The sequence below is a fragment of the Dipodomys spectabilis genome, unplaced genomic scaffold (assembly GCF_019054845.1).
Source record: "Dipodomys spectabilis isolate Male_0828 unplaced genomic scaffold, ASM1905484v1 ptg000051l, whole genome shotgun sequence".
In the NCBI taxonomy this organism is placed as follows: Eukaryota; Metazoa; Chordata; class Mammalia; order Rodentia; family Heteromyidae; genus Dipodomys; species Dipodomys spectabilis.
In genome coordinates this window covers 19,554,328-19,575,691 of record NW_024870728.1, presented here as the reverse complement: position 1 = coordinate 19,575,691, position 21,364 = coordinate 19,554,328, and the positions used below count along the sequence as shown (strand labels likewise).

The window sequence follows — 21,364 nt, the reverse complement described above, 5'->3', positions numbered from 1 at the left end:
TGCCTAATAGGTCGTAAGGAAGAGGTAGAAGAGTGAAGGAAAGACTGAGCAGCAGCCAGCTGGGGTTTTACTACAAAGGAAATACTAGATTTTACTCTAAATGTACTTGGAAGAGCTACTGGAGAGTTGTACTTCTCTTAGGTCACTGACAGTTTCTAGGCTCCTACTTAAATCCATTCAATGTCTGAGAATCCTCTTAGCCCAAGATTAGGGCTGTGATGTTGACAGTTACCCTTCTTTCCCGCCCCTCCCCTCTTTATACTGGATTAGATCTCAGATCCTGGCCACTGTCTCTTAGCTTTTTGCTCGTGGCTGGTGCTCTACCACTTGAATCACAGCTTCACTTCTGCCTTGTTAGTAACTTTAATTGGAGATAAGAGTCCCACTTTACTGCCAGGCTGGGCAGGCTTTGAACTGCAATCCTCAGATCTCAGCCTCCTAAGAACCATCGGCACTCAGCCTTGTTTTTCATTTTTGGCTTAAATGTAGTGGTTGTGTTTGGACTGTGCTATTAGAATTAGGAAGTCTGTGCAAATGCAGTGGAATTCTCTGAAAACAGACCAGGGAATCCATCTGCCCAATTAGGTTTGCTCTGGAATTCTGAGGTGGGGAGGGGGAGGAGCCGTGGAGGGGGGGGAAGGCACAGTGACATAGTTGCAAATCTGAAAGTATATTTGTTCCATATCATGTGAGGGCAGCATAAACAGGCAAAAAACTGAGGAGTTCTTAGTCAAAAGCTTGCTGAAAGGAGAAGGGCTTAGCAGCCTTAGTGATGCATTCCAACAACAGAACTGTCTGTCATGAAATCAATTCAACTTTTCATAATAAAAGTCTCTGATCCAACTTTGTGTCCAATGAAGGGAAAGAGTAGAAGAACTTGAAAACTGAAGACACAGAGGCCAACTGTATGTTAGTAAAACCTCACACAGGCCCTTGCACATTCAGCCCTTCCAGCAGCCCTCAGATTCACTGACACTTGGGCTTTTCCCCTAAAGAGATCATTATTTTTGTCTGGATTCAAAATCAAAATTGAAATTGAAATCTTACAGCCCACAGTTCCACAACCTCCCTCCATCTGTCTATTGTTGAGTGGAAGTAACTTGTCTTCAAAGTGAAGCACTTTGTATGTGTGTATGACAGGCTACTACACTAAAATCCTTTTTCACTTTATCATTTGTGTGTCATTAGTATTTACCCCACCCCTACTGAGTGTGGTATGATGAGCAACTCTGTAACAAATAAGAATCTAATGCTTTCTGTCAATATCATTGGGACCAAGTGCACTGCTTACACTTAATTATCTCTTGAGCACAACTTCTCTGGCTTGTCTCTGAAGCTTATATCATAGATTGGCTGTACTCCCACACACTGACAGGTATTTGGGGAACGTGGAACACACAGAACCAAGAGAAGTCCAGACTTGGCCATGCCACACACTCTTTTTGAAGTTACCTTGGCTTAGAGCTGGATACAGAAGCTACCTTTCCACTGGAGTTTTTACAGTTTCTGATGATGTTTTTTGTTATCTTCTGAACATTTACAGAATAGAAAATAGTATTCTTTTGAAAGGTTTTAGATCTGAAGCAAGACTCTGAGCTATTTTTACATTTTGGCACTTTAAAAACAACAACAACAAATGGTAAGAAAGAGGACAAAAAAGTTTTCAAAAGTGAGTGTTGTCTCTAACTGCAAGCTCTTACCTTTCAATACTTTCATTTTACACCACAATTTTCTTTTCTTTTTTCAGGTAAGGGGTAGGTTTATTCACAATTTTCTTTATTTCACAGAAAATAAATGCTGAAAAACAGGGAGACAAGCTAGGCACAGGTGCACATGCCTGCAATTCTAGTTTCTCAGGAGGCTGAGATCTGCCAATCACAGTTTGAAGCCAATCCAAGCAGAAAAGTTTGTGAGACTTATCTCCAATTAACTGCACTCTCTTAAAAAAAAAAAATCCAGAAGTAGAGCTATGGCTCTTAGTGGTAAAGAGTTAGCCTTGAGCAAAATAGCTAGAGAGCCTAGGCCCTAAGTTAAACCAAAAGAAAAAGAAGAGAGAAAGGAAGAAGGAAAAGAGAGGAAAAAAAGGAAGGAAGGAAGGAAGGGAGAGAGGCAGGGAGGGAGGGAGGGAGGAAAGGAGGAAAGAAGAGAAACAAAAAAAAGATAAGATTTTACTTTCACCTATGATTGTCCATGAAATTAGTTGAACATAATAGAAGTGTGACTGGAGGAAATATAAATGAAAAGACTATGTGACAAACAGACTAATGCAGTCAGTGTTGTAGGCCTCAGCTGAAAAACTCATGCTGAGTTAAACTAATCATATCAAACACTATTTTAGGCTCTACTATCCCATGATATAGTAAGTATCAGGGCTGAAAAAGTTCTGAGCATCTATCCAGTAGCAACTTCCATGGGACAATCAGTAAATGATATGCTCAAAAGATTAAACATATTCTCTCAAGAGTGTTATTTTAGCATCCTTGTGATTTCAGACTTATTTCCAGTTGTCAGCAGTTGGCTGCTGAAAATAAGTTACTTTCCTAAAAATATAATGCATTTGCAAATTAATGCTATAATTCTGCCTGCTTAAATTCTGATAGAAATAAGAAGTTTTACAGATAGATGCTAGAATTTGATTTATATTGTTTGATGAGAACTTTATTTTTAAATTGCCTCCAGATGTAAGTAAGTAGTAATTAGGAAATTTAATATTCTACCACACTGGCCTGAGATGTGGCATCTACAGCCCACTAGAGGCAAATAGTGTTCATTGTCAGGATCCTTGAAATTCATTGCAGTGTACAAGAGTCCAGATCATAATAAGAAAGCCGGTCTACAATTGTGAATTTAAGGAAATACATTTAATTAATGCAGATTTTCAAGCCAAGACACAGTTAAAAGATAGAAACGGGAGCCGTTGTATTATTATTTCAGTAAAACTAATCTGCAATCGAAAATCTGAAACATAAAAACAGCAAGAACCAGTGGCACAAATAAAGCTGCTCAGAATGAAGTCTTGACGAATCTGAAGCCAACTCTAGACATTGTCAGCTAATGGCAGTAATCCTAACTGCTTCCTCCATATCAAGGCAGGAAAAAGAAATAATGCTTTGTACTTTTATCTTTTGACAGAATTGAAATTATTTTCTCACTGAAGTCATTAATAAACATTAAATTAACCAAAATGCTAAGTACTTGGGCATCCTAGTTAATTAAAATTGCATTTCAAGCAGGTATAATTTTTTTTTTGCTGTAGTCAGACAGGCCTAACATGCTAATTATTTATTTCTTTATAAATTTATAAATGTACTGTTATAGGAATAAGAGCTAATCTTCTTTAAAGGATCCATTTGTTTTGTAATGCTTGTTTCTATCCCAGTATTTCCTTGGTTATTCTGACTTGTTGGAGAAGAATTGACAGATAATTTCTGTCGTAATATGGGTGGTGTCACTATCTCTGATTACTTAGATCAACGGCAAAATTGCAAAAGGGTCATTTAAATTCAGTGGCTACTGAAGCATGCGGCATTCGCTGTCTCCCATCTGTCATCAGCCGAGTCTCGCTACTTCTCCTCCATCACACTGTGCACTTCTCAGGCCCTTTGTGTCCTCATGTAGGTTGTCTCGTCCGTCTGATCTTGTGTCTGTCTCGTCCAGTTCTCCCTGCAGTTTCTTCCTGTGTGTCTGTTTGTAGATGAAGGGGCTGAGGATCAAGTGGGTCCTCTACACAGGTTCCCCAGCCACGAGCCTGCCACCAGCGGGGAGAGGCGTAGGCTCCTAGCCCCCTCCATCTCCGTGTCTGTGCCCGATGATGAGCCTTACAATTCTGATGAGGAGTATTATGAGCACCCTTTGTTCAGCTCAGAATGGACTACCTCTAATGTGCTCCCCGGTGCCACAGCGCAGAGTGCAGAGGCCCACTTAGGCCAGGAGAAAGGTGAACCAAGCATGGTGCCCTTTTGCTCCTCCTCTCCAGCCTGCAGCTCTGGCCACACCCATCCTGTTCAATGTGCCTTCATGTGGGGGTGGGCGGGACTAGAGGCTGTTTTTTCCATATGTAAGTAAAGTCTCTTTGTAGGACATATCCCAACCAGCTGCCTCAAAATTTATACAGAAGTCCTCCTTCAGCCATGTGAGCGCTTCCTCTCTTTATATCCTCTCTTCCAAGAAGAGTGAGAGACAGTGAGAGACGGAGCAAAAATTAAAATTCAAGTCCAGTTCTGACTTCTATCTACTCCTTGCAAAAAAAAAAAAAGTCACCGTAGATCCTTACCCACACCAAAGAAGATGACTTTGATATTTTTTTTTTCTCCATGGATACAAAAGAGAGTAGCTTTTTATAGGGCTGTATTGATATGATCATTCCTTAAGAGAGAAAGATTGGAGGACATATTTAGAATAGAAATAAATGTTATGAATGAATTCTTCATTTCAGTTAATCATCTGCAGAAACAACAATTGGGTGGATAAAGTTTGCCTGCAGATCTGGGCTAAAATGAAAGAAATGATTCAGAATCTAGGAGGTCTCTCCAATCTCATAAAGCTTCCAGACCTAGTATGTAATTGGCTATGGTCAGGATAAAATGAGCGGGCAATGGGCTGCCAGATTCCTCATTCTAACTAGTAGTTTTGTAAAGAAAAAAGTAAGTACAGCTAAAAATACTTTTTCTTAGGTGAAGAGTTTATTTTCAAATGAACAAAATAACTTGCTTAGTAGCGGAAGAGTTTATTTTCTTATGAGACAGTATGTAATGTTAAGTGCAGACAGTTTTAAAACAATGAGGTATAAGCTCATAACCCTCTACTTAGATTCCTGATAAGGTGCTTCTTTGGTTTCCTTTTGAAAATAAAGAGCTCCCATGGAACAGGAACATTGATAGCAAAATATAACCTCCACTGAATGCACCCATGTTCTTCTCACAGTGTGAACTTAAGATAATCAAATATATGGAAATATTTGGTTAAGAAATATGAACAGTAGAAGTACACATGTTCTAAACAAATGAGAAAATGAAAAGGTTAAAAAATGACATGAATTTGAAAACTTGTAAATTTAGTTGATTTGACTGTCCAGTGAAGTAACATCAGTGATGTTGGCTATATTAAAATTCGTTTAACTGCAGTCAAGACCTATGCATTACAAAAATTCTCTTAATAATTTGTTAGAATTGGAATATTTTCTTTTAAAAACATGTTACTTATAAAATTAAATTATAAAAATGGAAATCCCTGAGTGATAAAACAGATGAAATAATTCTATCTACTCTCTCCCTCTGGGATGTTACTATTTCTTGAAAAAGAAAATTCCTTTTCTTTCCATCTATAGTTTTTCACTCAGGACCTGTTACATAGTGTACAATTATTTTTCAGAAATGTAACAAAAAATCTTCTTCCATCTGCAGAGCTATAGAGCAGTTTATATATTTATCTCTAAGTTATTAAGGGATAAAATGGGATTCATTTGTTTTTACTGTCATTTAAAATGTAAAGGAAAAAATCAGTAGTGCAATAATGCTACTACTTTCCCACATGATAGTCATGGGACAAAGCTGTCTTGAAAGTTTGCCACTCATTTATCTTTTCTCAGAGATTTTTATCTTCAATTTTTATCTTCAACATGATTTTATTGCTAACGTGCCTATTTTTTCTGAGTGTCAAAAGAACTTAAACATGAACAATATTACTGATTAAGCCTTATTGTAATAATCATGGTCTAGAGACCAACTTTTGCAAATAATAAGTTTGTAAATAATAAATTCTGCATTTTATTGAATATTTTCCTTTCTCTGGCATCATATAATTCAATGAAAATAACATAAATGGACTCAGGTAGTTTTTCTTTGGGAAGTAGTAAATAAATTTGAGTAATTTTGATGGACTTATAATAAAGCTGTTAAGGCATTTGGCTGGAAATTATTTTGTAAAAAGGCCTTTTTTAACTTCTAGAGTTCTTTCCAGCTTTTAAATGAAACAATCAAGGATTCTTATGTAGGGGCTTCATGCATTGGAGAAAACAGCACGCCCAACAAATTTTAAGGCTTTCATTTCAGTGCATTAATTCATGTATCTTATCCCAACCATCTGTTACCCATCCAACTCTATCTCATTTCCAGCAAACCCTTCACATGCATATAGCTTACTGCCATTTCCACTAAGGGTAATCAATCAATAAAACCCTTTCAGCTCTCAGTTTTTAAAATAAATAGCCTTTTGAATGAGATGCCATAATGTTTCAACCAGTACACAATGTACGTTGCATGACACTCTCAATTTGCTCATCTAGTGGTGAAACAAAACATACCTGAGTTCCTGATGGGATCATTCCAATGGAGCTGAAAGTGTTCCTTGAATAATATTTCTGTCCTTGTGTGTGTTGTTCTGTGGTCATGATGTCAACATCTTTTTCATCCCTAAGAAGAAGAAACGCTAGAGGGTGTGATGGCTGAGGAAAAGAAACCTGCTGCTCTTCCTGGGGAAAAGTGTGGGGCTACTAAGCCCTCAGACCTACCCCAAGCCCTCAGTGGGGGCCAAGTGGAGTCTAGTGCAGTGGCCCAAATAGCTCCAGAAGAGAGTGCCTGGATGGGGGAACTACATGAGAAAGGTGTAAAAGAGGTCAAAGAGGTGTCTCCAGAAGTAAAATCCCCTTCCTCTACCAAGGAAGGTGTGTCTTTTTCAGGATGTGCATGTTTTATTGCAAGCCATCTCTCCAGCGGCTTACCAACCTGATGCCTTTCCAATGTTGCTCCATTGCTGGGTCCTCTCATGATCATGAGACACCATTTTAGGCTTGATGAGCAGAGTGTGGCTTGCGCAGATGCTGTGTGGCAGCTTGGTTGTCCCCTGCTGCAACTGACTCCTGGTTGTCCTTTGCCATGATACAATACGCTTTGCAGCAGGCTGATGGTGCTGTGTGAGCTTTTGATTTTCCCTCCCTCCTCATCTCAAATGTTTGCCAGTCACATTGCTAATACATTGTATATTTTTGTTTTTATTTTGGGGACAGCAATTTCATATGCTTTTCTTTCAAGTCCTAGAGTTGGAGTTTGGCGCATAGCGGCTTAAATAATAGAAATGCTTTTATTTGCAACTGCAATGTGCTATGTTTGTTTACTTATTTTTACTTTTATGTTTTTGCTTCAGCAAATACTGGTTTGGTTCCCTTAAGAAATCTTGTTGATGCTTCTCATGTCATGTTCTCTCCATGGCAGCCAACTCCCGCGGTCACACCCATACCTCTTGAGGTTTTCATTCATCTAACCTTTATTACAAGTTCATTAAGTCTTCCTTTTCTACTGTTACAACAGAACACATAATTATATAAGGTAATGATGATCCATACACTTGCTCTTTGAAAGGTGGTTGGATTTTATGATTTTTTCCCTCAACTCTTTCCCCAATGACTACATTTAGCTCTAAAGACCACAATTTTGTGGTCGTTAATCTTAAAACGCAAGGACTGACATATAAATAAAAATGAGAGCAAGTCATTTATTTCTTGTGAAGCATCTGTAAAGCCAGTACTGACCAATGCTTCAATCACTGATTATGCCCTAGGGAAACCTATCCAGGCCAAAACCACGGAAAAATGGGTATTTTAAGAGTGAATTCTTTTAAAGATTTTTTTGCTATAGCAGTCTTAGTAATATGATTCAGATACATGTACATCATACAAAATAAGTTATGATTATTAGAAATTAAGAGTTTTGAATAGATAAAAATTAGGTGATCAATGATGTGCTAAGTCATATCATACAAATTAATAGCAAGTGTTTACTTATATTCTTAGAATTAAATATCAGATGACTTCTAAAACTTCATATCAATATAACTTTTCAATGCCTCTAGAATTGATATTGATAATTGTTAATCAATTTATCAAAATCTATTAATTTTTATCATAATGAATTACCTGATCTTCTGCACGTTGTCTCCCAATTTATTTTCCATGAGAAACCTATAAAAAAATCCTGGAGATGACAGTCCTTACCCATATTTTATCTTTAATATACTTTTATCTTTAATATACTTTTGGCTTTACTTGTTCAGTATGCATTAATTTATCATTTTTATAGAAAGCAAATACATTTTTATTCCAATGCACATCACATAATGTTTAGCAGAAACTAAACAAGTAAAGCCAAAAGAAGGAAAAATAAGTGCCCTAAAGAAAACTTTTCTTATAATTCCTGCACACATTAATTTCTAACAGTCTATCCTAGCAATAGTATACATAAAATATCAGCACTGACATTTGCATATTCATTTCTAAGTGGGAAGCATGTTTGCATGTTCCATGCTTTTTCCTTTAACCTTCATCTCTTCATTTACCATCTCCAAGTATGATTTTAAGCTTACTGCCTGAAAGCCCTTTCTTACTGTTTAAAAAATCAACCCAATTACTTCAGATTTACTTACAGCCTCGAAGATGGAGTTTCATGACCAGCAAGAATTGACTCCCTCATCAGCTGAGCCTTTAGATACGAAGGGAAAAGAGTCAGAGCTAATTTGTAAGCCTGGTGAAGACCTTAAACATGCTGCCTTAGTTCCTCAGCCAGAGACAACTAAAACCTCCCCTGATAAAAAGGAAATCCAAGGTACAGAAGGTGAAAAAGCACCTCTGGCTCTCTTTGGGCACACTCTTGGTGACAGCCAGGAAGACACGAAACAGAAGACAGAGACAAGTGTGGTGATACCTGGCATTGGCCTCTCTGCAGAGTCTCCAGCTCCCAAAGAGCAGAAAGACTGGTTCATTGAAATTCCAGTTGAAACAAAGAAAGATGAGTGGGGTTTAGCCGCTCCAGTTTCCCCTGGCCCCCTGACACCCATGAGGGAGAAAGATGTCCTTGAGGATATCCCAAGGTGGGAAGGGAAGCAGTTCGATTCTCCCATGCCCAGTCCTTTTCAAGGTGGCTTCACTCTCCCTTTAGATGTTATGAAGAACGAAATAGCAACAGGAGCATCACCCTTTGCCCCTGTCCTCTTACAACCAGAAGACAAAAAGTCTCTGCAGGAAGCCACTGATCCAGCTACTGCCAAAGATAGTGCTAAAGTAGAGGAGTCACAGAAGGATAAGACTGAGAAAGTGGCAGAAACTCCAGAGGCAATTATCTTACCCAAAGATGCTTACGGTCTAGTTATGGAAGGATACGTTGTGGAGAAGGATTTAGGGGAAGAAAGGGAAGGCACAAATCAGGAGAAGAAAGAGACCTCCATTCCCAGTGGACAGGAACCACAACCAAAACATGAAGAACAAGTAATCATTTCTGATAAAGAAGTTACACTAAAAGAGCATGAGCCCCCAACACAAAGAGATGAAGAAACAGGCGTGATTCAGAGCTCCATAGAGCTCTCTTTCTCAAAAGAAGGACCGAAAAGCCAAGCACAGAGCACAGACATATTTAACCAAGACTCCTTCTCTGCAGGTTTGGAGTCCACATTTACAGATTCAGTCCTGGCCTCTAAGACCTTGGAAAAAGTCACCACTGAGCCAGCTACTTTAGGTGAAAAGAGTGCAGCCCAGGAATTTTCTGAGGAGATAGTTGCTGTCAAAGATAAGGTGGAAGGAGTCGGGACTGCAACATCGGCTGAGGTTGGCATGCCATTTTATGAAGATAAGTCAGGAATGTCCAAGTACTTTGAAACATCGGCCTTGAAAGAAGAATCCATAAAGAGCATTCAGCTAGGCAGCGATTACTACGAATTAAGCGATACAAGAGAAAGAGCCCAGGAGTCCACTGATACCGTATCTACCGCCACACAAAATGATGACAAGGGATTGCAAGAGGGGAAAGAATCCCAGCCAAGTGCTCCAACCCCAGAAGCAGGGTACAGCACCCTGGCACAGAGTTATCCCTCTGATTTACCTGAAGAACCCAGTTCTCCTCAAGAGAGAATGTTCACTATTGATCCAAAAGTATATGGGGAGAAAAGGGATCTCCACAGTAAGAATAAGGATGACCTGACACTCAGTAGAAGCTTGGGACTTGGTGGTAGGTCTGCCATAGAACAGAGAAGCATGTCAATCAATTTGCCCATGTCTTGCCTGGATTCTATCGCCCTTGGATTTAATTTTGGCAGGGGCCATGATCTTTCTCCTTTGGCTTCTGATATTCTAACCAACACTAGTGGAAGTATGGACGAAGGAGATGATTACCTCCCTGCTACTACACCCGCAGTGGAGAAAGCCCCTTGCTTCCCAATAGAAAGCAAAGAAGAGGAGGAAAAGATCGAGGAGGAGAAAGCTACTGCTGGCCAGGAAAATACTCAAGTTGAGACATCCAGTGAGTCACCGTTCCTAGCCAAAGATTACTACAAAAATGGAACTGTCATGGCCCCTGACCTGCCCGAGATGCTCGATCTGACAGGCACCCGGTCCAGGTTAGCTTCTGTGAGTGCAGATGCCGAGTTTGCCAGGAGGAAATCAGTCCCATCCGAGACTGTGGTGGAGGAAAGTAGTACTGGCTTGCCACCTGTCACGGATGCAAACCACGTCATTGTGAAAACAGACAGTCAGCCTGAAGACCTGGGGTACTGTGTGTTCAATAAGTACACCGTCCCTCTGCCATCACCCGTTCAGGACAGTGACAATTTATCGGGAGAGAGTGGCTCCTTTTATGAGGGGGCTGATGATAAAGTTCGAAGAGATTTGGCCACAGACCTTTCCTTGATTGAAGTAAAACTGGCCGCTGCTGGAAGAGTCAAAGATGAGTTCAGTGCTGAGAAAGAAGCAGCTCCCTCTACCTCTGCTGACAAATCAGGCTTGGGTAAGGAGTTTGACCAGGACAGAAAAGCCAATGACAAGCTGGATACTGTCTTAGAAAAAAGTGAAGAACACACCAAGGAGACAGAAGAGGCTGGTGGCAACACAGAGATGTTTGGATTGGGAATGACCTATGAACAAGTTTCCACCACCAAAGAACCAACAGTAGCAAAACAAGCATCACCGGAGAAAGTAGGTAAAGGTCTTGGTTCAGTGCCAGAGGTAGCTGAGGTAGAGCCATCTAGAAAGGCTGAACAAGAACTGGATTTGGCTGCAAAGAGAGGTGACCAGGATCAGTTAGATGTTCAAATCAGTGACTTTGGACAGATGGCTGCGGGGCTGAGCGTAGAGGCTGGGAAGGCCCCAGAGCTTAAACTTGAAGCTGGGCAGGAGCTGACCCCCGCCTCCAAAGCACCTCAGGCAGCAGATGCCTTTCTGGGTGTTGAGCTGGGCCATGTGAAAGAAGGTGCCAAGGTCAGTGAGACCGAAGTCAAGGAGAAGGTAGCCAAGCCCGACCTGGTGCACCAGGAGGCTGTGGACAAAGAGGAATCTTACGAATCCAGTGGCGAGCATGAAAGCCTCACCCTGGAGTCCCTGAAGCCTGACGAGGGCAAGAAGGAAACGTCTCCAGAGTCATCTCTCATTCAAGATGAAGCGCCCATTAAGCTGTCGGTGGAAATCCCTTGCCCGCCCGTCGTTTCAGAGGCTGAGCTAGCTGCGGACGACAGAGCCGATGTCCAGATGGAGCTTATTCAGTTGCCAAAGGAAGAAAGCAAGGAGACCCTGGATACGTCCGTCACCCCCTCCGAGGTGACCCCGACCCAGGTGGAAGCCATCGTGTGTGAACCCGCAGAGGCTCTGAGTGAAGAGCAGGAGATCGAAGCGCGGGGCGAATACGACAAGCTCCTGTTCCGCTCCGACACCCTGCAGATCACTGACCTGGGGATCCCGAGCAGCCGCGAAGAGGTGGTGGAGGCCTGCCCAGGGCCAGGGGAGCACAAGGGAGTGATCGAGTCCGTGGTGACCATCGAAGACGACTTCATCACGGTAGTGCAGACCACCACGGAGGAGGGCGAGTCGGGGTCCCACAGCGTGCGCTTCGCAGCCCTGGAGCAGCCCGAGGTGGAGAGGAGGCCCTCCGCTCCCGAGGAGGACCAGTTCCAAGTCGAAATGGCAGCCGAAGCCCAGGCCGAATGCAGAGACGGCTCTCCAGGGAGAGAAGGGGTCGTCGCCTACTCCGAATACAAGACGGAAACCTACGACGATTACAAGGACGAGACCACCATTGACGACTCCATCCTGGATGCTGACAGCCTGTGGGTGGATACTCAAGGTGTGCTTTTTTTGTTTTTAATCTACTCCAAATCCAACCCAGTAACCTAACGGGGTGGTGGTTGCTTTTTTTCTTACAACTACCAACGTTTTAAGGTATTTCCTTTCTATCGTTCTTTTTTGTTTGGTTGACTATAAGAAGGATTTCTGTCCGTGTGTTACTAATGTTCTTGCTGTTGTTGTTGTCATGATTTGCTTTGATCCGCAGATGATGACAGAAGCATCATGACAGAGCAGTTAGACACTATTCCTAAAGAGGAGAAAGCTGACAAGGAAGTTCGGAGACCATCTCTCGAGAAACATAGAAAAGAAAAGCCTTTTAAAACCGGGAGAGGCAGAATTTCCACTCCTGAAAGAAAAATAGCTAAAAAGGAGCCTAGCACAGTCTCCAGGGATGAAGTGAGAAGGAAAAAAGGTTCATTTAACAATCACTTCTTTGAAAAATGTTTTTGGAAGTAATTTATTATTACTCTTTTGTAAGGGAAAAAAAACTACCTAATCTTGGTAACTGCTTATTTGATGAAATTTTCGTTCGGGATTGTTCCAAATGTTTCCTTTTTTTTCCTGATGGTATGCTTTTTGTGTTTTCTTATTCATAGCAGTTTATAAGAAGGCTGAACTTGCTAAAAAAACAGAAGTTCAGGCCCACTCTCCCTCCAGGAAATTCATTTTAAAACCTGCTATCAAATATACTAGACCAACTCATCTCTCCTGTGTTAAGCGGAAAACCACAGGTGATTGCTCAAATTCTGCAATGTGGCTGGCAAACATAGATGTGTTGTTGTTGTTGTTGTTAATCTCATTATTGTAGCTGCTTCTTCATTTTGTTTTTCCTCCAAGAATCTTATCAGTCATGAACAGTTTTGCAATTGTCTTGTATCATTATTCTTTTTTTTTCTCCCCTCCCTGCAGAAAAGCTCATGACCATCTGTTTCTTTTTCATGCTCAGACATAACAGTGCGTGATTGTATCTTGGCATTGTCCTCTAATGTCACATTCTGGGGATTCCTATTTTCATTCTGTGTGTTTGGTTAGACGATGGCGATGAATTTAACCGTGGTATGCATTCTCATTATTTTGCTTATTTATCTCCCTCATGCTTAGAAAACCATATATATAGATAGATAGATAGATAATGTGTCCTATTTTCTACATTATTACTGCCAAATCTGTTACTGATGTTGACCAATTTACTGAAAAGCAACAGGAAAGCGTGATGACTTACACAATGGAAACAAAAAGCAAGCTGGGATACAATTGTGGTTTGCCATAAAATGATTTCATTGTAGATAAGAAAAACAAAAAGGACAGGAAGTGAAATTGTCTGGCAATCCCATCAGATTTTATCTTCCTTCCCAAAGTTAACAAACCTTTCAATCTACTGTACTATATAACTTAGTTGATATTTTGATATGTTGATCCAAACTGTGTAGTTTTCCGATATTATTCGACATGCAAAATTATAAAACTGCTGTTTCTTTCCGTGGAAGGTAAGTTAGAAATAAATAAATTTCCTATAATCCCAGACCTCTGAAGGGTAAAGTAGGTGGAGTCGAAGGCCAGCTTCAACTACAAAGAAAGATTGTCTCAAAAAAAAAAAAAAGGAAAAAAGAAATAAAACAGGTGTATTTCCATTTTGCTATCTACTTATTTCTCTATTGTCTGCAAATGTTTATGTGTACTAAGCTTAAAAACCTTACAGAGCAAAGGAATGAGCCATGTTAGAAATCTTAATTAAAATCTCTACTGATGATGCAAACTTTTTTTCTCAATTTCAATAGAGTATTTATTTTTATATATGTATGCTAGTGAAATCCTCATTTAGAATATATTTTACTTAGCATTGAATTGATATGCTTGTAGTCTGCAAAATAGCCATACTGATACATCAGGAAAGAATATTTTTCCTTTCCATTGTACACTATGAAGGTTGTTTGTAAGCCCTTAGTTTTAAATATTGTCTGGTATGAGCCTTTGTGAAAATTAGGGTTGTTGATAGTTTTATGATAGCCCTGTTTTGTTTCAAAACAAAGAATACTTGACATACATGGAGGGTGAGGGGAAGGGTCTCACTGTGTAGTCCAGGCTGGCCCTGAACTCATTATCTCCTACCTCAGCCTCCCAAGGGTGTTGGGATTACAGACATACACCACCACACCTAGTCAATATTCTAATTTGTCTTCATAACCATATCATGTGTTTTCCTTTAGGAACAAGTATCAATGGCAGGATTGAGCATGGAAGACGTATATACACAAAAAGTATTCAGGATGAGGAAGGCCCCTAGAGGAGGAGCTAGGAATTAACACAACAGATGCTAGTTAGACAAATACTTGGGTGTGTAGAACCTGTTTGGGCATTAAGAAATTCTGTATTCTGCCTGAAAAGATTGGTGATGTCACCAGAATCACGGAATTTCAGAGGAAATGTGAAATTGTTAGTCATGTGTATGTCATTGATACGCACCTTATCACCTGAAGTTAGTTGCTTTTGTTAATACATTTAAAGGAAAGTTAAGGTCTTTGGGCTCACATGAACCTTCCCTTATTCCTGTCAAATGTTAAGAGACTTTGACAGAAAAAAATAACAAATGTGGTATGACTGGTTTAAAGCAAACTACATACATATGTCACAGGAATTTAAGGTAGGATTAGAAGCAGACAGAGGCCATCCGTTTCCTGGCTTCTTTAAAAAGCTGGTTTTAGAATCTGTAAGTAGTGTTACTTACAAAATGTTACAGAGCGAAATAAGTATTATAGACAGGATTTTGGTGTCAGAGCTGCGCAGGCAAGGAGGAAACTTTTTTTGGAACTAATTTGGAGAACATACCAAGATACATAATTTTTTTTTCCCTTGAGGGTTTCACTCTTACCACAAAAAATTAAAAAAAAAAAAATTAAGGAGAAAGTTAAAAACCCAACCTTGAATGTTTTATTTTCTGTGAATAACTTTCCAATACTGTGGTTCTCTACAAGACAAAGGATTGTCTTAAATTGTGAAATATTTAAGTCAAGTCAGGTAAGTCACCAACACAAAATACGCTGGAGATGATCAAGTTAAAAAATAAATCCAGGGGTGAAAGATAAGAGAAACAACAGTAACAGATGTGGTAATGATTTCATACAAAAAGTGCATGAAGTAAAATATATTCTGTATTTACTGAACGTAAGATTCCTGTTGTGTTTTCTGTCCTGGACAAGCTATTTCTTTCCCTTCTTGTGCATTTTCATAGCAAACAAATATGTCATTTATATGGTGAAAGGAAGAGGTGCAGAGGCAGAAACAGTTGGCTGATCATGACAGTTTGGGATATAAGATAGATATCTGTAGGGGTGACAGGTGACTTTCCAGAACAAGGTTTAAAAATCTAAGTACTCTTTGTTATATCATGCCAATCCTAGAAACAAGTCAGCTTCTGCTTAAGTTCTGCAGCATCAACATTGCTATTCTGTGATTTCTGTCCTAAAGACTCTACCTACAGGTAGAGATTCAAAGGTATGTTGTTAACCCACAGAAAACAATTCAGGGTGCAGATACATGCTTTGATAGACATTAGGATATACTAGCTGGCACCCAATAGAGTTGGAGCTTTTGTTGTTACTGTTATGGTTTCTTCAGTTACTGAATTTGAGCCCCCAAAGCAGCAAAATTTTGCTTTTCACTAGTCTATTGAAATAGTAATATCCAAAACCAAAAGGTATTAACATGCATTTGTGTGATTTATAACCACTAAGTTACTAAGTTTAGGGCCGTTTGTGTGTTTTCTTTTCAACAGCAGCAGGTGGTGAATCAACTCAGGCTCCCAGTGCATTTAAACAGGCAAAGGACAAAGTCTCCGTGAGTAATTGAATTTTTCCTTGCTCTTGATTTCAAGTTTCTTTCCATACCAGTTGCAATGGTATTAACTTGAGATGCTGTTTAGACATTAGGTATTTACTGCCAAAATGTTATTTCAAACTGTTCCCTCACCCAGGAAAGATTAACCTCTGGAATGATGGGTGATAGCTGGTGAGAACTCAGCTGTGATCCTGCCTTATTTAGTAAGATATCTAGAAACAGATAAAGCAGTCCAGTGACGGGCGAAAACAAGGAAGACCAATTTCCTCTTCATAGAATCAAATTCAGCTATTTTAATCAATGCAAATGTATTTTATAATATAATTTCATTGCTTTTATTAAAAGTAAAACTAAATTAAGAAGCAATCCATTGTACTTCCCTTATCTAGAGATAAGTAACTACCATTTTAATGTGAAATTTTTTTTCCCACACACATTGAGAGGTTGAATAATAGGTATGGAAATGTTGTGCCTTGATTTCTTAGACAGTAAATATATCCATCGATGCATCCTTATAATCATTTTATTGACAGTATAGAATACATTCTGCATATCTGCAATGATATAACTAATGAATTTTCTATTGTTTGACATTCAAAATACTTTCTGTTGCTATTTTTACAACATTGCCATTGAGATCATTATTTGCTGAGTTCACAAGTACATTTTATTGGGGTTGTTTTCTATTTTAAGAAGACTGTGCATATTTTAAAATTTTTCCTACATACTGCCAAAGTTACATTGCTCTTTATTTACCAAGTTATGATGATAAATATCACTTTAATGGGGTTTTATTAATGACATTATCTTCTTGTATGTTTATAATTTTTTCTACTTTTTCTTTTTTTAATTTTGCTGTTCACATTATTTATTCATGTTATTTATTTGTATTATTTGTTTATTCATGTATTATTTGTTTATTTATTTTTGTTTATATATTTATGGTACTGGAGTGTGAACTCAGAGCCGGTACTTGCGAAGAAAGAATTTTACCACTTAAGCTATGCTCCCAGACCATGAAATATGTATTTTTTATGATTGGAATAAAAATTTTTAAAAACTACTAATGAAAACCTAAAATTACAACAAATAATTTGGGTGATTTTAGTTAGTAACTTTTCATAATACTTTGTGTCTACAGTCATGTGATATTTTTTCATGTGATTTTTTAAAGCCATATTCTTTTTTGGATTTCTACTTTGTATTTATTATGAAAAATTAAAAGCAACATAGCATCTTATTTAGGCAGGGATGGGAGTGTGGTGGGGGGGAGTGTAGTTGAGGAGGTGGAAGGAAGGGATGGTAGAGGAAAAACAAAGGAGGAGGCAACAATGCTTAATAAGAAATGCACTCATTACCTTGCTCATGTAACTGTAACCCCTCTGTACAGTATTTTCACAATAAAAAAAAACTTATTTAAAAAATGAGAAAGAAAAAACTAGTTTGAGTTCTCAGGTTTTAAAAGAAAATTGGTATTCTACTTAGATCACAAATGGTAGACAACTTAACTTGTGTAAAAATTATACAAAGTTTTCTTATAAACAGGGAGATATATAGATAGATAGATAGATAGATAGATATACATGCACTTTGGAATGAATTTTATAATTAAATGCCTTGCCTAAGTTCTGATTTTAAAAAAAGAAAAATTAAAAGCAATATCGTTTTAAATAATACCCAAACTGATGTCCAAAACTGAGGGCTTTTATTTTGATTTTTGAGTTTTATATGAATATTTGCACAGATACTCCTGAGCATATAGTAAAAAAAAAATATGTTTATGGCTTTGGCAAATATTAGGCTTTCTTTACACCAGAATATGATTTCAAGGTTTGTATCTCTTTGTATTCTTTTTTCTTATAGAGAACTAGGAAGTTGTCATGCCTAAATCTTGATATTTATTTCATATACAATCTTTTGCTCCCTATGTCTTAATGTTTATAAAATAAGAAGAATAAAAATTCCTATATCATGATTTAGTTGTAAAAATTAAATTTTATAAAACAATACATTGTTAAATGCCTAGGAAATAGTAATTCAGTCAATAATAATTGTCTGTTATTTTTATTATTATTGAAATGTAAAGATTTTCAAAAGCAGTTGTGGAAAATGAGTCCATCTTTTAGGAAAGTTCTTCTGCTTTAAGAAAACATATTTATATGAATATTGTGTAGAAAACCTTCAGAAAGTTTTCAGGTCTCATATTCAGGTCTCAATTAACTCAATAAGATCAGCATCTAATGTTACATTAGCCACACAAAGTATGTATTATGTGCCATAAAACTAACCTTTTCTTGTAAATTCCCATCTCATCTTTCTGAAGACATTTGTCCATTGTCCTTATTTTTTCTTATATACCAATCTTTTTTCCTTCCAAATATATTTTCCACTTCTCTTAAAATTCCTAAAGCTTCAAGATCAATCAAGCCTGGTTTATCTCTGAGAATCTCCACAGTTCTCTAATACTTTTCTATTTCTCTTTTGGGCTTTCTCTTTTTCCAGTGCTAGAATTAAAATCATGCTAAGACACATTCTCTATCAGTGAGCTAATTTGCTCATTATTATGAACCTGAACTACCTAGAATTACACTCAGGTTTCTCATAGAGGTGATGGTTTACCTTGCTTTACTAGTTGTCTTTCTTGATCAGTAGCAATCCAATTAAGTCATTTCCCAAATCACATTTTTAAAATTCACTCTTTTGTGAGTAGGATCAATCAAAGAAGAATGACTTGTGCTGACCCAGTTACACTTCCCACTCAAGGTACTGGGTCTGAAAAGGAAGAAGTTTTGCAATCTGTGCGTTCTTATGTCTCTGTTGAAGTGGCGGCTGTGGAGGTTAAAATTTGAGATGAAAATCTCAATTTCATCTGCTATTTCTGTAACAGCTAACTCCAATTAATTATTTGAAGATAATAATCTCCTTGGATTTGTCATTCTTATCTGTATTTTTAACCAATTCCCCCAGGAGACATGTGGCATGCCAGGATGGCTTTCTTCAAAAGCCTTCAGTCTAACCCCATTACATTTGCAAACACCTCCCCAGGGGTTATCCACACCTGTAAATTAAGACTTGTGATTTTTATGGGTAAGCTCTTCAGTGCTGATTTTCCTTTTGAGGATTTATAACACATCTTACAGACTGTCATTTATGCATAAAAATCTTATTAGTTTTGTATGTTAACTTCGTTCCCAGTTTATGTTTTGCTCATAAAAATGAACTCATTAGTGTTCAGTTTATCTAAGTGAACATAGATTGTCTGAAAACAAATTATGCAAATTTTTAAAATAAAATTTTCTGCCAGGCACCTGTGGCTCATGTCTATAATCCTAGCTGAGATCTGAGGATTGCGATTCAAAGCCAGCCTGGGCAGGAAAATCTGTGAGACTCTTATCTCCAATAAACCACTCAGAAAACCAGAAGTGGTACTGTGGCTCAAGTGGTAGAGTACTAGTATTGAGCTGAAGAGCTGAGGAACAGTGCCCTGGTCCAGAGTTCAAGCCCCACAACCGACAAAATAAGAAGAAGAAGAAGAAGAAGAAGAATTCCATTACTGTGCTTCAAGTATAGCTCGTTTTAGCATTCGTAAAACATGATCAACATATAGTTAGGTGAATCGAAGTTATATTTCTTAGAAGAACAATTTTAGCAGATTGTCATGATATTTTCCATATGTGCTTCTATTGTAGGACCTATGAATTAATTACAGACCTATAAAGAATATTCTATCTGTACTCTCGTTAAACAAATTCTACATATAAAATTTATAAAGTAATCCAGTATGTAGCCACTTAGTACCATTCTTAAGCCAACATGAAGAAAGATTTGCTCATTTCTATTGTAACAGTTTTTCTAAACTTAAGACTTAAAAAAAAATGTTATTGGCAATACACGCTTCATTATTTGGAGGACTCTTTCTGCATCTGTAACAATGAAATGATTTCACTTACATAAATACTAGCAAACAGTTTATAACTTCCAGAGTTATGCCAAAAATTATTCACTTAGGAACCCCTTGGGTAACATATATCTCCAGTCTTCCCAAAGAATAACTATCATGTTCACTGTTCAAATAATTTACTGACAATATGCATTATTAATATACATGTAATGCATGATATAATTGATACACATATACAATGGGAATTATTTCCAAAAATTTTTCATAATTTGCTTTTCATAACTTCCTTGTCTATTTCAGAGACAAGGAAACTGTGTTTATTTTCTGAAGAGTTTGTTTCAGAAGAGAGGGGGTGATCACAGCCTCAGACTGCTTCCCAAGCTTCTGTATAACCAGAATAACCTGTACCAAAGAAGTGTGCCCAGAGTTTTGTTTGTTTGTTTGTTTTCTGCTTCAACACCATCTCTAGCTTTGGCCTTTCATGATAAAAGACTTTAGCCCCAGCCTTTTGCTTCCTACAAAAGATCCCACGTGCTGCTCTTCCACAGGGTTAATTGCAGTGTTCCCACTTGCAGTTATATCTTCTGTTTCTCTCGGTAGACAAAATATTACATTTTATTGAACCATACACTGTTTTGGTCTCAGAATTTCCCAAAACCAATTCTTTCATATCTAAGCAACATTGTTCTTTCTTCTATCCTTCCACCCATCCATCCATCCACCATTTAATCCAGCAGTCATTCATGGTGTCTCTTCTGTATATAAAGTATAAATAATCACAATATTTAGAAAAAAGGAGAACAGATAAGATGGATACCTGTTCTAGATCTTATAGATCTATTGTCATGTTTTTTGTATGTTTGTCTACATTTTATGTAAGTATTGTTAAGTTACTTCTAGCCAAAAAGAGGTACCCAATGAAAATCTTTATTCACACATATTTCATCCATCATTGATTGTCATTCATTTTTTGTTCTTATCCAAAATGCATTAATTTCTTTTATATTATGCCTTTAAAAATTATTTTACTTCATAGTTTGGTTTATTTTATACTTTTGTTTGTTTTCTTTCATGGCTAGATTTCTACCTTGTCAAAGATCCCTGTTTTACAGGGTAGCACAAAGTCCCCAAGATACAGCTCAGCCTACCCTAGCATGACTAAAAATGCCACATGTTCTGACAGTTTTTAAATATAGCCCACTTCAGTGAGCACCACAGCTCGTTTGCCAAACTCAGGATCAGGGAATAAGGTAAGGCAGCAGGCAGCAGGTCAATTAACTTGGAAGAAGGTGTTACAACACAAATTAGGAAACGCATGAAAGCCAATATGTGAAATTCTAAAGTATTTGACATAAAGCAATAGATACTATTTTTTAAAAAATATAGTTGAGGGAAAGGCTTGGAAAAAATTATATTAAGTGAAGTAAGCCAGGCCCAAAGAAACATAGGTCCCATGGTTTCCCTTATTTGCAATATCTAGTATAGGTATGAGTCAAGCGGAAAAAGTCAGAGAATGTGATGTTAGGAAAACGAAC

The 21,364-nt window shown here is 38.0% G+C and overlaps 1 protein-coding gene across 3 annotated transcripts in view; it reads left to right on the top strand.

Annotated features, from left to right (window-relative positions):
- Map2 (microtubule associated protein 2) overlaps positions 1–21,364 on the top strand; it is a 137,522-nt gene that overhangs the window by 90,389 nt on the left and 25,769 nt on the right. For 2 of the 3 annotated variants that reach the window (XM_042679317.1, XM_042679316.1), the window contains exon 6: positions 15,867–15,928. In XM_042679317.1, the coding sequence (XP_042535251.1) occupies positions 15,867–15,928 (62 nt within the window). Of the gene's footprint in view, positions 1–6,415; positions 6,662–8,405; positions 12,093–12,299; positions 12,507–12,690; positions 12,826–15,866; positions 15,929–21,364 lie in introns of all 3 variants that reach the window. The other variant, XM_042679315.1, reaches the window with a different exon arrangement.